Source organism: Propithecus coquereli, unplaced genomic scaffold (genome assembly GCF_000956105.1).
Source record: "Propithecus coquereli isolate 6110/MARCELLA unplaced genomic scaffold, Pcoq_1.0 Scaffold68, whole genome shotgun sequence".
In the NCBI taxonomy this organism is placed as follows: Eukaryota; Metazoa; Chordata; class Mammalia; order Primates; family Indriidae; genus Propithecus; species Propithecus coquereli.
The window spans coordinates 8,328,428-8,345,345 of NW_012152840.1; the positions used below are offsets into that span (position 1 = coordinate 8,328,428).

The 16,918-nt window shown below is 48.2% G+C and overlaps 1 protein-coding gene across 6 annotated transcripts in view; it reads right to left on the reverse strand.

Annotated features, from left to right (window-relative positions):
* Nucleotides 1-15,836, reverse strand: part of MTSS1 (metastasis suppressor 1) — a 155,645-nt gene extending 139,809 nt beyond the window's left edge. For 4 of the 6 annotated variants that reach the window (XM_012660829.1, XM_012660838.1, XM_012660830.1 and 1 more), the window contains exon 1: nt 15,209-15,830. In XM_012660829.1, coding sequence (XP_012516283.1) covers nt 15,209-15,280 — 72 coding nt within the window. In that variant the 5' untranslated portion in view covers nt 15,281-15,830. Of the gene's footprint in view, nt 1-15,208 lie in introns of all 6 variants that reach the window. The other 2 variants (XM_012660833.1, XM_012660831.1) reach the window with 1 other exon arrangement.
* Nucleotides 15,837-16,918: the final 1,082 nt, after the last annotated feature.

The following is a 16,918-nucleotide window of genomic DNA, read 5'->3' on the forward strand; positions in this document are numbered from 1 at the left end:
ATACCGTCCCTGGGCTTTTATTCTCTGATTGGGGCTTGCCTAAGCCACTAATTATCCCTGTCCATCAAGTGGATGACAGCCTTGGGGATAATCAATGGTTGCTTCCTTGCCGCCCACCCTCACCCACTCACCCAAGCACACCAGCAATAAATATGCCTAGGAAAAAGAACACTGAACTTCTCTGTCCATCCTCCCCCTGCTCCGCCGGAAACAGCTCCATTTGTAACTATAACACCCTAAGTCGGTAAATCAAAGACATCAAGCTTTCCCTCCTCCTGCGTTACTAGGTTCGATGCCCAGGCTGTCTGTTTTCTGACATATGGATATGTCTCTACTTGAAATAAAAAGGGCCAAACAAATATGTCAACTGTATCTTCAAAGTCATCTTATTTTTTAAGTTCTCCACAAGTAAGCATTCCTGTGTCTCTCCTGAGCCATTCAAGAGGGGAGCCACCAGCCACATGGGGTTATTCGAATGTAAATTACAATTAAATAAAATTTAAAATTCAGTTGCTCAGTCCCACTAGCCATACTTCAAGGGCTCCATAGCTGCACGTGGCTAGTGGCTACCGTGTTGGATGGCGCTGACACAGAACATCTCTATCACTGCAGACAGTGCTATTGGACGGCGCTGGCCGCACTATGACAAAGTCACCCCGGGCATCCCTGGGGTGTTCTACAACTGCAACTAGGTTTCTGGGTCTACTTTCTAACCTTTACAAAAATGTGTGTATGTGTGTGTTGTGTGTGTGTTCCATGCTCCATGGTTCTTTGAAAATAAAACACCCTTCTCTCTCCTTTTCCATCCCCTAAATTCATCTTGTTCTCCCCCACACCCAATTTTTACTGCCATGGTATTTCCTTTATTATTCAGTCCCTCCTGCCAAAAAAGATAGAGGAAGAGGTGGTAAGTGACTGCCTCCATCACAAGCCACCAGACACGTGCATGACCCAGTTTTCTAAGGTGAAAACCTGCCATCTAAGAGCCCAACCTGACTTCGTGATCTTCATTGAGAACACCACCTCCCAGGTAACCGGTACTTGTGAGGGTACGAAGGCTGTCACAACAACCCCAGAAGAGCAACTGGTAGAACAGCCAGGTAACACTTCCATTTTAACCCTGGAAAACTCAGGCACAGAAAGGGTAAGTAATTTGCCCAAGTTCAGGGAAGAGTTTACCCTCTTACCCAATTAACTGCATTAACTGCTCCTAAACTTGTCCAGTTCTTTTAAGAATAAAACTGTTCCATGGGTTCACCTAAGATTGGCTGATTCTCCACATCTGGAAACCTGGGAACTCAATATTTAATCACCTAATACAGGGGCTGGCTGCTTTTACCTAAAGGCTGGTAAGAAATGTTTGTGTACCTTTAAAGCTCCCCCTCTAACTGTTGTCCCACTATCCAGGGCCAAAATTCATTTGCTTACTCCTGTCTATAAATGTCCACATGAGATAACGAACCTAAGCAAAATACCTGGTGACCACACACCCTATAAAATGTCAAATCTTTTCACCATTACTTCACATCTGCACACGTACACTTACCCACTTCTCTTCCCTGGAAGTGCCGTCTCTGACTTGCCTCCACCCAACTCCAAAACTGCTTCAGTATTTTAGGGATTCGTTCCTCTTGGGGCCAATCTCTCCAATAACCTGAACAGACACACACACCCACGACCCTAGAGAGGACCAGGAACAGGCTTGAAGTCTTGCTCCCATAAATGAGCACCTCTGTGTTCACCTTATACTCGCATCTAAATCGTAACCTCTCCCCAGGCAGGGACAGTGTGATGAACTTGTCAAGCCACCCTGGGGGCAGGCACTGTCCTTGCTGCACTGCGCACACTTTGTGTGCTCTGCCACCTTCCACAAGACAGATGTCCCCTTTGAAGCAAAGGCAGCACCTCCTCCAAGACTCCAACTCCCACCCCAGGCTGCTAGGAATGATGCCCTGGTGGCCAGTGAAGATCAGAGGGCGCCAATGTCACCAAAACAGGAGAAAACTGTGTTTGTCATTGCTATAGTCATTGCCTTTTTTTTTTAAGTGTCTTTCCACTGAATGTCATTCTCCCTGCCTAGATAGAGGACCCAATGTGCAGCCATATTCCAGAGTCTGAAAGGTCTAGTGTGTCCTGGTGGTCAAGAGCATGACTGTAGAGTCAGTCTGTCAAATTCAGAGCTGCCCATTGGCTGACCTTGGGCAAGTTACTTAATCACCTGGTGCTGCCCTGTAGACGACGCTAATGGCAGTCTCCAACTCAAATGACGGGTATGAGGTTATGGGGAAAAGGACAAGTGCTTAGAAGGGTGACTAGCACATACTGTTTTCATGAAACAATACACAATGACAGTCACCCTGACTGGGACATTTAATGAGCACCTCGAATGTAGGGTAGGTCACACAGAGATAAGAGACCAAAGTGCTGGGGAACTCAGTCTAGCAGGAAAGCTGAGGTGGAAACCATCCATCCCAAAGCCCTGGAGGGCAGCACACTCCAAGTATAAAGTACTAGAAAGTGGGATTGGTACAAGCTCTCCAGAGTGGAGTAAGGCCTCACCTAGATCTCAAGGCTAAACAGGAATTTTCTTGGTTAAGAGGAAGGAAACAAGGAAGGAAGGAGGAAGCATTCCCTGCAAAAGACAGAATCAGCCAAGGAAAGAAGTCGAGGAGACCATGCTATGTCTAGGCACAGGACTCATTTTGTCTACCTGGAACACATTCTAGGAATATCTGTGGTGGGGCGGGGGCCAGAGAGCGGGGAAATAGCTCTCGACTCACTTCATGAGCTGCAGAGGAAGCTCTTGGCAACTCAGGGTGGCCCGAGAGCCACCCCCACCTTCTACGTACTCCTGGTGCAATCCCAGCAAAACCTACCAGAGAATCACCTGAGGTGTTTGTGAAAACTGCAGATTCCCGAGCCCCACCCCAGATCTACACAGTCTCTGGGGATGGGGCCTAGGGATCTGCATTTTAACCCATTCCCTGGGTACACTCTCACTTGCTAAAAATTACATATGGCAAGATTTGAGAATCACTGCATTAGATATGGTGCCACATGTCCCTCTGAGCTCTTGGAAGCTGGAGATCAGCAACTTCTTGGTCCTAATGTCCATATCTGGCTCCTTCAGAAGGAATCCCTGGAGATGAGTACTCACACAGGGGAGTGTGAACTGAGAAATGCTTTTTGGAAGGCACTGGGGAGTGGGTTTCAAAAGCCTCGAGAACTGCACACCTTTTGATCCAAGATAAATGCTTCAGGGGAAAACCATCGATGTAAATCGATGTCCAGCAACAAAGATATACCGATCAAGATACACTCATCACAGTGCTGCTTGTAATTAGTGAAAAACTGGATGTAGCCTTAAACATGAATGAGGAAGGAACTGGCCCCCTACCTCAGGGCCTTTGCACATGCTCTTCCTGTCCCTGGATCATTCCTCCCCCAATATCCACACAGTTTACAAGTTATTGCTCAAGTGTCACCTTCTCTGTGAGGCCTTCCCTAACCATGCTATTTAAAAACAGCAACTCTGTTTTTTCCCTATTGCACACAGATCCTTCTAATGTACAAGAGAATTAATTTATTCCATTTATCTTTCCCTCACCAGCACCCCCCACTCCACTAGAATGTTCCAGGAGGGCATGGATTTGGGTCCATTTTATTCATGGCTATATCACCAGCACTTAGAACCTGCCACACAGTAGGCTCTCAAATGAGTGTTGATCAAATGCATCACAGACATGCAAAACAATGCAACACTGCACAGCCATTAAAACTGACCTTGCTTATAACTACACACATGGAGAGGCAAGCACACTGGGTCGCTAAGTGAAAAAAGAATTTCTGACATCGCACAGGCCACATGACCCTTTGTTTAAAATCTGTGTGCTCTTGTGAGTGTCTGTACATAACCCACTGTGGTGACTTTTTTTACTTAACTGAAGTTCCTAGTTTTTCTCCCATTAACTTTACATTACTTACATAATCTTTGAGAAGTAATCCCTCATGAAATGCTCTCAAAACATTTGCTAATTTTTTTTTTTTTTTTAGAAAAAAGCTGCCTCCTCTGTGACTTAATTAGGGTGTTCCTAATTAAGGCCAGGATAACATCAAAGAGGCCAGGTTCCATGGGACCCTTGCACCAGCTCTACTTCTGGTTGCAAGACGACCTCCGTCCCTCCCGCGGCAGCTCAGACGGAGGACTTGGCCATGGGCTACTTCTGGCTCTGCTCCCCGCTACCTGCTTCCTATAGGGGTGCCTCATCCAATTATTCAGGCCCTCGATCACATCCTGCTGCAAGAGTTGGCTTTGAAGGTTCAGTAAACAGTCACTTCAAAACAAAAAGGGACCATTAAACCAAACTCAAAGACTTCCTTAATGGCTGTGCGCTCAGCTGCAGGAACAGAGCTGGCCTCAGAAGTGAGGTCTCCCTGGGAACTAATCCCCAAGCATTTCCAGCCTCCTGCTGCAAATGCCTCCCCCCTTCCTGTTTTGCACTCAGTCATGTGGGGTGCAGAGCCGTTACTGGGGCGACGCTTGACAGAGGGGTTTCTCCAGCAAAATGAGTGTGTTGTGTGGCTGCCACCTTGGACAGCTGTAGCAGACCCTGCGGTCTCACCCCCCACGGTTCCCCACATAGTCCTCTCCGCTGACAAGTTAGAGGCACCAGCCCGGGTGAGTCAATTGCCCAATAGCTCGATGTCAGCAGCCAGGTCCTATTCCTCTTTAATTAGAGGGAGACCCCTTGAGCTTCTGGAAGAGGCTCAGAGACAAGTCTAGATTTTTGTGTGTTTTATCTGCTCATCCTGAGTCCTAACGGTATAGACAGAACAATCAAAGAGACTGATGAAATACAACCATTACAGAATCTAAAATGTCATGCTGTAAGAGACAGCCCAGCAGGGTGGAAAAGAACACAGACCCTGGAGCCAGACGGCCTGGATTCGACTCCCAGCTGTGCCTGTCCCTAGTTGTACCACATGGGCAAGTGGCTTAACCTCTCTACACCTCAGTTTCCCCATCCATAAAATGGGAACTATAATATTAACAGTTACTGTAACTACCTCACTGGGTCACTGGGAGATTACGTAAGTCTTTACTTGTCAAGCACTTAGCAGAGTTCCTGGTAGTCACATCAAGGCTTGCTAAATAAGTAAATTAAAACTCAGTTCTCGGTTTGAGTGTCACCTAGACCAAAGTCTTCCCACCCCAAATGGGAATCAGAGGCTCTCTCCCCAGAGCCCCCGCACAATCTCCTGCTGACCTCTATCATGGTGCAGATCTCACTAAATTCTAATTACCTGCCTGCCTCTCTTCTAGCTTGCGCATTTCAGGGCAAGGACCGTGTCTATCTTGTTCACCGGTATATCTCCATCACCCAGCAGTGTCTGGCATCATATTTGTTGAATACATGTACTGTGTGCTCTCAAATTATTTACATGTTGAAAGTTGAAAAGCATTGTACTCTTGTCTACTGTATTATCAAAGTGAAGACACAGGTTTCTCCCATTCTCTGAAACATCCACAACCCAGGGCAGCTATGGGCAGGGCACCCTGCTAGGAACTACTAGGGCAGCACAGGCAGATACACAGAGCATTTATTTAGCACTTATTGCATGCTAAGCCCTTTACATACACTTTCTCGTTTAATACTCAACAACTTTAAGAGGAAGGTCTTATTCACCTCCTCCCCCATTGAACAGATAATGAAATTGAGGCTCAGGAAAGTTGAGTGACTTGTCCAGAGTAATAGAGCTAGAAAGAGGCAGAGCCAGGCTTCGAAGCCCCAGGGTAACCACTTTTTAAGGGAGAATGTAATAAATACCAGATAGAATCAACAAAGAATGTGAAAAATGACTTAAGGGTTTCCAGCTTGGAGGAAGTAGGAGGGACCAGAGGATGAGGTCACTTTCTAATGGCGCCTTGAAGGATGAGGATTTAACAGGCAGCAGTGGCAGGGGCAGCACACACTGCAAGAGTGAGGAGCACAGGATGTGTTCAAGGAAGCCAGGGAAACCACGCTGGGAAAGACTGGGCACAGAGCAGGCCACTCAGCAGGGGTCAAATCGCTGGGGTCCTCAAACACCAGGCTAAGGCAAGAGGGCCACAGTAGGCAGACAGGCAGAACCCACACACAGCCAAGTCTTGGGAAGGAGCAGAGGTTCAGTATACAGCTGCTGCTACAGGGCAGGCTAGAGGCAAGTGAAGTCACTCCAGAAAAAGAAGAAAACTCAAAGGACGCAGACAGAAAAAGATGGCCCTTACGAAAGCAACTCCCCTCCCCTTGGCCTTAGCATCTCTAAAATAGACGTTCTGTTTCCTAAAACATCAAAATAAACGCCCTGAGGACCCTTGCAAGGCACCCCACCCTCCTCTACCCCTATAAACAGGCAGTGGGGTTTGCAAATTGAGAAACTGAATGCAAATAGGCACGGTTGGACAAGCTGACAGTCACAATGAACTCAGGGGTGATTTATTTAGCAAGAAAAAAAAAAACTCAAGTTCATTTCCTGCAACTTCACTGAAAGCACTAAATACTGCTCCTTAAGGGTGGGGCAGTGTTTGCCCTGAGAGAAATGGAGGAGATAATTACTACACTGATTTTAAGACTTCAAAATATTTCATCCCCAAGTCTACAAGACAGAGTAACAGTATAACACTAGCTGACACTTGAGTGCATGCCCACCAGGCACCATGTGAAAACCTTCGTGTATGATATCACATTTCAGAGTCCTCATGACCCTGTAAGGGAGGTAATTCATTAGACCCATTTTACAGAAGAGGAAACTGAGGCTCAGAGAGACTAAGTAACTTGCCCACCAGATTTGAAATCAGATCCCTTTGACTCCTAGGTCAGCAGTAGCCCCAGAATTTCTACGGCAGCAGTTTAGGGGCAGTGTTGTAGCAAGATACAGAAGGAAGGACAGGCAGGAAGCTGTGTTACAAAGCAAGCACATGATTTTTATTTATTTACAAGTTATAGATCTGCACCATTTGATACCATAGCCACCAGCCATATATTGCTTTTTAAATTTAAACAAATCAAAAATAAATAAAGTTTAAAATTCCATTCCTTGGTCACAGTAGCCACACTTAATGTCCTCAACAGTCACATGTGGCTAGTGGCTCATGTATTTGACAATTTCCATCATTGCAGAAAATTGTATTGGACAGAACTATTATAGATCAACAAACCACAGCAAAGTACTCTGAAGATGCTTTTGTTGTTTATTTTTCTTTCTTTTTTTGAGACAGAATCTCACTTTGCTGCCCGGGCTGGAGAGCTGTGGCGTCAGCCTAGCTCACAGCAACCTCAAACTCCTGGGCTCAAGCGATCCTCCTGCCTCAGCCTCCCGAGTAGCTGGGACTACAGGCATGCGCCACCATGCCCGGCTAGTTTTTTATATATATATTTTTAGTTGTCTGGCTAATTTCTTTCTATTTTTTTAGTAGAGATGGGGTCTTGCTCTTGCTCAGGCTGGTCTCGAACTCCTGAGTTCAAATGATCCACCTGCCTCGGCCTCCCAGAGTGCTAGGATTACAGGCATGAGCCACCACGCCCAGCCTGTTGTTTATTTTTCTATTTCGATTTATGTACTTTAACATTTTGCCCGAAGTTTCTATAATTTTTCTTTTCAATTGTACTAAAATACACATAACTAAAATTTACCATCTTGACCATCATTAAGCACAGAGTTCAGTAGTGTTAAGTATATTCACATTGTTGTGCAACCATCCAAAGGTGCTTCTATTCAGACTTAGGTAAGATTGAGAAAACACTTTGAGGAGCTGAAATTGTGCAAGGGGAAGCCTTATACTAGCTCAGCGGTTCTCCACCCTGGATATACACTAGAATTACCTGGGCTGCTTTTCAAAATCATAAGGCCCAGGATGCACCCAGAGCACTGAATCAGGGCCTCTGGGGAGTGGGGCGCAGGCATCAGCATCTTCCAGCTCCCACGGAACCCAAAGGGCCCTTCCCTGTAACCATGCCCATTCTACCGAAAGAGGTACACCTGCCCAGAACCTCCTCTTCCAGCAAGACCCACTCCTGTAGCCCCTGGAGGTCCCTGTTGTGCAGGAGGTGGCAGAGGAGGGAGACACGGGAAGAATCTGCTCCCCCCTCTGCCCGCCAGTGCTCAGGAGGCTGCTGATGCTGAATGAGCTGAAACTTCTGCCGTCCAATTCTTTGAGAGAAAGAAAGCAAATAAAAACACACGGCTCAAACGGCACTCGACTGATTTTTTTCACCCCACTTAAACTAGACAGGAAAAGAAAAACCACTTAGAAACTATGACCAAAGCTGCAGATGCCAAGAATCAGCACAGGAAGGAATTTTCTTGGCGAGCCCATCAACTGCTCCAAACACAGACTTGTAATGGCTCTACCAACTCAGCCCAAACAGGAGGGTTACCAGGACATGAGTAAATACAGAAAGCTCTTTTACAAGAGAGGGCCAGGGCTGGACACAAAGCGAGTTCAAGGTAAGGAGTTCTCTTGCAGGAGTCACTTGAACTGCAGGTGAACTTAGTTAATTCAGATGATTATGGGAGTGCGAGGGGGTTGCCAGGCTTGCAGAGTCGCCCAACCTCAGGGACCAAGAGATTCCCAGGATCCACGGCCAGTCACTGAGAAGACTCCATGTACTTTGTGTGGGGACAAGAACAGGAGTTGAAGGTGACAAGCCTGAGCCTGGCCCCAAAGCTTCTATGACTTCTGTATACCCAGGGGAACGAGAAGAAAGCGGGGAGATGCCAAGTTGTCTATTGGAGAAGACTGGTAAGTGGGAGAGGGAAAGAAGTCGCACTATGTTAACATATCATAAATAAAATGATTTCCACAAATGTGACAGCCAGGTTGGAGCTGCCCACCCCACAAGAGGCCTCACAGCATCTCAGTTCAAGCTTACACATCACATCCCCTCTCGCTTACTTAGGCACACTCTACACAACTCCAGCTTCAGGGCCAAACAGGCTGAGATCTGAGTACCTGCTCCACCTCTTCATGGCCTTAGATAAGTTACTGAATCCCTCTAAGCCTCAGTCTTTTCACCTGTTAAGTGGGTAGATGTGAGGAAGACATGACATCATTCACACCAATCACTTAGCACAATGCCTGGCACACAGTAGGTCCCCACCAAGTCCTTTCTGTCCCCTGCTCATGGCATGCAATGCACACTGAGCACCTACTATGTGCCAAGTGGCACACCAGCACATCATAAACAACCAAAACCCTCACATCTGTTCAGTAGGTAAAAACACAGCCACCTCCAACCAAATCAGGAAGCAGCCAAGATCAGAGAGTTGCACGCCAAGGCCTTCTGAGTGCTGAGAGGTGGGCTGCTCTGGAATGGATTCTGCACTGAAAACTGCTTTTTGGTTTTTTGGTCATTTTGATTTGTTTTGGTGTAACATACTCAGATGAAACCTTCTGCAGTCTCCAGTTAATTCAAGGGAGAACCTCGGCAATGAAATGCAACGGGCTTCCTTAATGCTCGGCCAATTAATTTACTCCGGTTTGTCTCTCCCGTTTGCTACTTAATAAGGCCGTATCAGCAGTGCAATCTGCAAATCTGAGTTAAACTGTTAAGGCATCAGTCAGTTCCCTCTAAGAGGCCTCAAATACTTATTGTCTGATGTCCTCCTCAGCTAAATCTGTCCTTTGGCTTTGGTTTGGTTTGGAGAGAGGTAATTGTTTGTTTTTACAGAGGTGTGGGTTTGGGGGGAAAGGGCCCGAAGGCAGTTCCAAGAAATACTGAGGAACTCAAAATGATCTCACTTTTCCATACCCAGTTTGAACATCTAAATGGTCTCACTACAGAAGGAATCTTGCCAGCTCTCACCCATGCCTGTGAAGATGAAAAAAGCCTAGATGAAAATTGTAAGATAAAGCATCTAATGGATTGATAGTTTCAACCTTTCCACCCTTCTAAGCATTTTAATAACCTCAAGTGAGCTAGCCAAACTGACAGATGTCATTTTAGCTTTTTCCTTTTCCCCATGACCAAGATGCAACAGCAGAGTTCAATGGACAAGAGGTCAGCCGCTGAAAAGACATATCATGCATGGAACATACTTACGCTAAAAAATTGTTCGCTATTTATCCGAAATGCACGTTTAACTGGAAATTCTGTGTTTTTACTTACTGCAATAGTAACACTGAGTTTGGTGCCTGCAATACAGCTGATGCTCGATAAATACTGCAGAGTGACTATATGTGATGCCAGTAAGAACTGGGTGATTGCTGACCCAGCCAAAACCCAAACTCAGCTTACCTTCCATGGAAACCTAGGAATGACCTCCTCTCTCCGTCTGGGGCATTACAAACTGGGGAGTTTCAGAACATAAAGGTTCACTGCATGAAGTTCTAAGGGGTGAGGAACCTGCAGCCTTGGGGCCCCATGTGGCCTTCTGGATCCTTGAGTGTGGCCTTTTGACTGAATCCAAATTTTACAGAACAAATCCTTTCAATAAAGGATTTGTTTTATGAGCTTTGCACTGGTCAAGGGGCTGCACTTGGGGATCTGCAGGGCCACATGTGGCCTTGAGGCTGCAGGTTCCCCACCCTCATTGATTAAATCGGATGTATAAGGGGTTTCCCCATAGAAACACTCAAGCCAAGACCAAAAATGATATCTTTCCAAACCATGACAATAAGATTTGCACTTAAGACACCAAAAAGATTGATCTACACAGACGAGGCCCTAAATCTCTGAGCAGGCACCCATTCCAGGCAGTTCCTGCTGTCAATTTTATGACATCTTTACTTTGCCTTCTTCTCCCACAGGCCCAAAATGAGGAAGCTGTAAAACCCTAGCCAAACACAACCATTTGCTAGGAGAAAAGCCAACATGGGGGCCCATCTGTCCTTTACAAGGGCTCTGCTTGTCCTGCCTTTGTGTGGCTGTCATCGTTTACAGAGAGCGACCCACCTCCCTCAGAGCACCTGGCTGAGGCCTTGGCTGGGTTTTCAATATCTTCCTAGAGAAAACTTTTTTTTTGTGAAGCGTCAAAGGGAAGTCCTGCAGAGACTGACGCCCTTCCCCAGGCTGGACTACAAGCCCTTCCTTCAAGGCCACCATATAGTACCGACATTATCTGTTTACAGCCCACAGGACAAGGAGCTCTCCAAGGGCAGGGCCTAGCAAAAGGCCCTCCACACAGTAGGCCCCCAATAAACAGCAAAGAAGTGCACCTCCCTCTGACAGGAATCCCAAAGCAATGAAGGGACAGAAACAACCCTGAAATCATTATCCAGCGCTGGACCCACTACCCACATTCTTCATCTTATGATAAGCAAGGGAAAATACCATGACATGCCGAACCGCAGAAAGATTTCCATGGAATTCAAGAAGTCCCTTTAGCAGTTCTAATTTTAGGCAGAACTCAGAAGAGAGGATACTGGTGGCAAACAGGGATGGGGGTGGCGGGGAGGAACTAAACAAGGCTCCTATTCTGCGGCACACAGGTGCTGGTAACAGGACACTCCTGTCTAACTGACACGTGGGGTAGAGGAATCAGGTGTGGTTGGGGGTTTTCACAGCCCAGTTACATCACATAACCCTGAACACACTCTCCTAACCTGGTACAAAGTTCTCCCTGCAGCAGGCCCGATTCAGCAATTCACCTCCTGACATGCTGGTTCTTGAGCAATGAGGGTGAGGAAAATATTTGATTTTAGCATCCAACTGCTTTTTTTTCCAAGCCAAGTTAAATATTAAAAGAAGAAAGTCATCCACAAGGTGAGCTGCCCTCAAGTTTGGCCAGCAAAGTCTCCTAGTCCTAAAAACTCCTCAAACATCACCAAATTCTATGCCAGTTCCATTACTGAAAAGCAAAGGCACAAATCTGTTTGCAGCATATAGCCCGCCCTTCCCAGGAGCTGGGATAGAAACTACAAAAAGATTCCAGGACCTCCCTAAAGCAGTCGGCATTGTCTACACATCAGAAGGCAGTCAACAGTCACTTCCAGACTACTATTCCCCCAGACAAATCAGCTATGGGCCCTTCCCGCCAGCCACACGAATATCTTGTCTCCCCTTTCCTTTGGGGCCAACTCACACCAGACGACTTGATGGGTAATTTATGTGGATGGAAGGAAAGGCAGCCAGTAAGCGATTTTGCACACCACCATTCATTAGTGACCACCACCACAGCAGGGTGGAATAAAGGGAAAAAACCACCAGGTTTCCTCTAGTCAAAGAATCAATAAGTTATTTAACAGCTGCTACTTGCCTTACACAGCGCTAGATCCCAATGGAAGAAAAGTCAGGATTTCTTCCACACCCTACGCCCTGGAATAAAACACACACCCTGACAGCCAGGTCGAGGACTTAGCCGGATGAAGCATCTTAGAAGAAAGCAAAAAGAATCCTCTCTAGCTTTTCTGCATCTTGGGATTTTGGGGTTTCAGAAGATGGATGGCGCCAGGCCTTGAAATTACTCCATTTTTTGTTGTTTTCTTTTTTTCTCCAAAGAGGAAACTGACTCCCTTCCTGTGCTGCCTTGGAAAATCAAATGCTACTAATAAAACCATTTTCCTTACCCTTTTCTCACCCCAGTCCAACATTACATCTGAGAAAATAACTTAAAAATGTTATCAAGATGGGCATTTCAAATGGGTTTCCGACATTTATGCTTCTCCCTAAAGCAAAGAGAAAGGGGACCAAAGGTATTATTTGGGAGTTTAAAGAAGAGAAAAAAAGGATAAGCAGGTCATTAGAAAGTCAGCTGATTTCAGACACTAAAAACTGACTTTTATAGCTAATGACTTAATGCATCTGCACACTCTACACTGCTTATCCCAGATGCCCAAATTTTAAAATTTTTAAATTTCCTTTTAAAATGTCTCTACCATCTAATCCATGAAGAAATCTTTTAAGAAAACTCCATGAAAATATTCAGCAAATGTCTTATGTATAAACAATCTTGGAAGTCAGACACTCCCTTTTTCCTTCTCTCTCGACTCCCCAAAAGTCTAAAATTCTGCAGAATCCATGGCATGTTTTAGTCTTCCACTCCACCTTGCTTTGAAAATCTTACTGCCAAAAAAAAACAAACAAAAAACCTTTTCAAATATATGTTTTCCCACAGGATGTTGAACAAACCTACTAAACTCAAAGGGAAAGAAGTCAGGACCCACAAACTCTAGGTCAGCATTCACTGGGCATTAAATAAGAGGTCTTTATTTTTAACTGCAACCTTGCTGAGGGGGAAAAACACCACCTTAGCACCCAGGAGTCCCCAGCCAGGGCAACACACTGCCCAGCAGCCACAGGATGGCAGGTAAAAAGCAGGACAGCCCACCCTTTGGACAGGGTCACCTTCTGAAGGGCTTTGGATTCAAACTAATCAATGGGAAGAACTGAGCCTGGATTCTGGACTAAAGAACAAAGAGAGAAAAACTCCAGGTGTGATCACTCCGGGACTGTGGTGGGTAGATCGGTTAGATCACTGGGCTCCTTGTTACTACTGAGAGACTGGAAACATCCATTTATCTCCTCAAAAAAAACATAAGCAGCTTTACCAACCTATCTCAAATTCCTCCCCTGGAGACCAGAAAACACCATTAGTGCCTCAAACCAAATCTTGTTTGACTATAGTCTATAATGTCTGTAGAATTTAAGTTAACAATTAATACTGGAGTCCATGGAGGGGCACCAATCTTTGTCTCAAAAGACCACTTTAATAATTCAATGTGGTTTGGGGGCAAAGGAATGAAAGGGGCTGTCTCTGAACAGGGAATAATCCATCTAATTCCAAGTGGCTGGATTAGAGGCATTCCTAGGCAAGCAGGCTCTGGCCGCAGATTATGCTACACGAATGTCAATTTCTGACAAAAGGCACTGAGCTCTGTGAAGGATTTCAAAATGGACAAGCCCAGGACAGAGGCACCTTGGTAAAGTTCACCCTGGGTGAGGTGGCAGTTGGTTCTAAAAGGGGGAAGCAGGCCATGACAGCTGGGCATTCCTTCCCAAAGTCCATCTCCGAGGCACGAAGCCTCTCCAAACCCTACACTTCATCAGACAAAAGCTTCGCCAGGCGCCCAGGCAGCGGCTGAAGAGGGGCTGTCCACACCCACTCGCTGCACAGCTTTCCAAACCTGCCCACTCGTTTTGGAAGCCGAGCTTTTAATTAAACACCACCTCCCCGGATCTGATCTGTTGAGGCAAACTGGGGCTGGGCTAGAGCCAAAGAGAAGCTCCCTAAATACATATAAAAAAAAATTCCCCCACCACCCTCAATTCCCACCCCCAGCCAGCTCCAGCGCGGCTGGCTGTATTTCCTTTTGGCCGAGTAACATAGGGCCCTGGTCTATCTCTATGCACTAGAAAATCCACATCCAAGGATCAGGTTATCCCCAGTCCCACCCTTTGCAGGAAAAAGCCAGGGTGTTGTTCCCCGCCCCCAACACGCGCACGCGCACACACGCACGCGCACACACACACAATCTTCACAATCCTTCCTAGAGAAAACCTGGAGAGAGAGAGAGAGAGAGAGTGTGTGTGTGTGTGTGTGTGTGTGTGTGTTTGGGAGGGCGGGATACAGTTGTTTGGGGGGCCCCAATATTGCCTTCAGGCCGGGAGCCTCAGCTGGGGGAAAGAGGGACCCCTGAAAGGCTGCCCTGGGAACTTCTGCTCCGCGCCCTCGGGCGGAGGGAAGGCATACACACCTTCACCAGCTTTGGAACAGCCTAATTAATAACTAATTTGCTCATATCCCCCACTCCAGGTAGACCTGATAACCTAGGACCTCCCTCCCAGTCTCCCAGTCTGGGAGACTTCTTGCGGCCGGTCAGAGCCCCCACTCCCTCCCCACCACCACGCCTGGCGCCCAGACTCCGTACCCGGGGGAATCGGGTGTCCGCCCGGGCATCCAGCCTTGGCGGGACGAAAACACTTAGTGCAGGGACAGACAATAGAAAACTTGGAGCCGGGGCCCTGAGCTCCTAGGGGAAGGAGATGGTGCCGCCCCGTGGGACAAGGAACGGGGAGAGGTCAGGGGGCATCCGACACCCTCAGAGGAGCCGCCCGCCCGTCGACCCAGCAGAGCTCGGAGCAGCGCCCGGGGTGAGCAGGTGACACCCGAGCCTGGGAGCTCCCGCAGGTGGCCGGCAGCCACGACGCAGGCAAGGGCCGGGCGGCTGGCCCGGGGTGGAGGCGAAGCACGGCGGCGAGGTCAGTGCGCCGCGGCCCCGGCGTCCTACCTTCATGTCGCTGATGATGGTCTGGAAGAGGCCTCCGAGCGCGCTGCATTCCTTCTCAATCACAGCCTCCATTTTCCCGGCGCGGGCAGGGGGAGGACACACACGCGGGGCCGCTGGATTGCGCGCGGGGCCGGGGCTCGCTCACTCCGGGAGGAATTGCACCCTCGGAGCGACCCACCTCCGAATGGCAGCCTCTTCTGCAGAGGGGACGGCGTGCACGAGATCGACTGTTCTCTGCCCAAAATAATAACAGCAATAATTTAAAAAGCCAAAATGCTCTTAGGGTGGTGATTCGCCTACATGCAGCGCTCGGCTCCTGGCCTTAAAAACGCCGGGAGAAGACTGACAATCAGGCCACCACTGGAGCCCACGACGGAAACGGCAAAGCCCATCTTGATGCAGAGAAAACCGCCCGCTGACCTGGGGCCAGCGCCATTTAAAAATGCAAGATTTTCAAATTTAATAAATTTTTTGAAATTAAAAAAAATCGCCAAGCAGCAGAGCGGGTCTGCTGGCTGCGCCCGGATCTGTTGCTCGCAGCCGCGGCCGCCGCCTCCTTTTCACTCCTGCGCGCCCGGCCCCGGCGCTCGCTCTGGCTGGGCTCCCGGGGACGTTCCGAGGGGCGCACGCGCGCTCGCGGCCGTGCGTCCGCCGCGGGGGCGCGGGGAGGGCGCGCGCTCGCGGGCGTGCGTCTGTCGCACGCGGGCGGCGCCGGGAGCGCGCGCCCGGGAGGCGCAGGGGCCGCGGGCGGCGGAGAGGAGCTGGCTGGCGGTCGGCCGCACAGGCGGCGCGGGGCCGGAGTCTTCCCTCCAGTGCACACCGAGCACCCCTCCTCCCCAGGCCGCCCGTCGCAGCGCGGAGAGGGCGTGCCAGCACCCGACCAGGCCAGCGGCCACCCCACAATGGCTGCAAGCGCCCGGGACAGAGGTTGCACCGCCGCTCCCGGGGACTACTTGCACGGTGGCACTCTAAGCCCAGCGCCGGCTTATAGTGAGCGCTCAGTAGGGCGGGAAGGATGCTGCAGCTACAGCAGCCTTCTGAGAAGAGGCCCATTCCGTGATGTCAGGACTGCAACGCCGAGTCACGATTGCAAATAGCCCAATATATAATTAAGGAGAGTTCGGAGGCGTCCTCTGCAGTGGGATACGAGAGTTCGATAAAGTTGCAGGATGCTGGGAAAGTGGATTGATTTGCGCGTTGCAAGATGAACAGAAACGGCGTTAGAGCTTCTCTCTGCTGTTGATTAGCCTATAGAGATTGCTGGCTGCCTGTGACTTGGACGGCTGATGTTTTTCAGGCCCACTGAGAACCCACTTGGGAGGTTTAACCTGGAAAGAGCACAAATGTGCCCGGGAGGATTTGGGGCCTGGTGGTTCATTTTTGCGGCTCTACTGCCTATCTGCTTAGATGATCACTCATTCAGATTAATACCAAATGGCCCAGGGAGAGGGGAATCAAATGATCAACTTTTTAAAAACCTTAAAACAAGCATCTAACTCCGTACGATGCCTTTGATGCTTGAGCTAACTATCTGAAACACAAAACATAACAAACGGAAAATACTAGGAGGAGGGCAACCAACCGGAAGAAACCAAGTGCAAACTGCTGTAGACTTGTGTCAGATTCATTCAGCAGTAGGAAAAGATCTGACTTTGAAAACCACGTGAATTAAAGAGATGCATGGAGCTGCATATCACAGCTGCAGAAGAT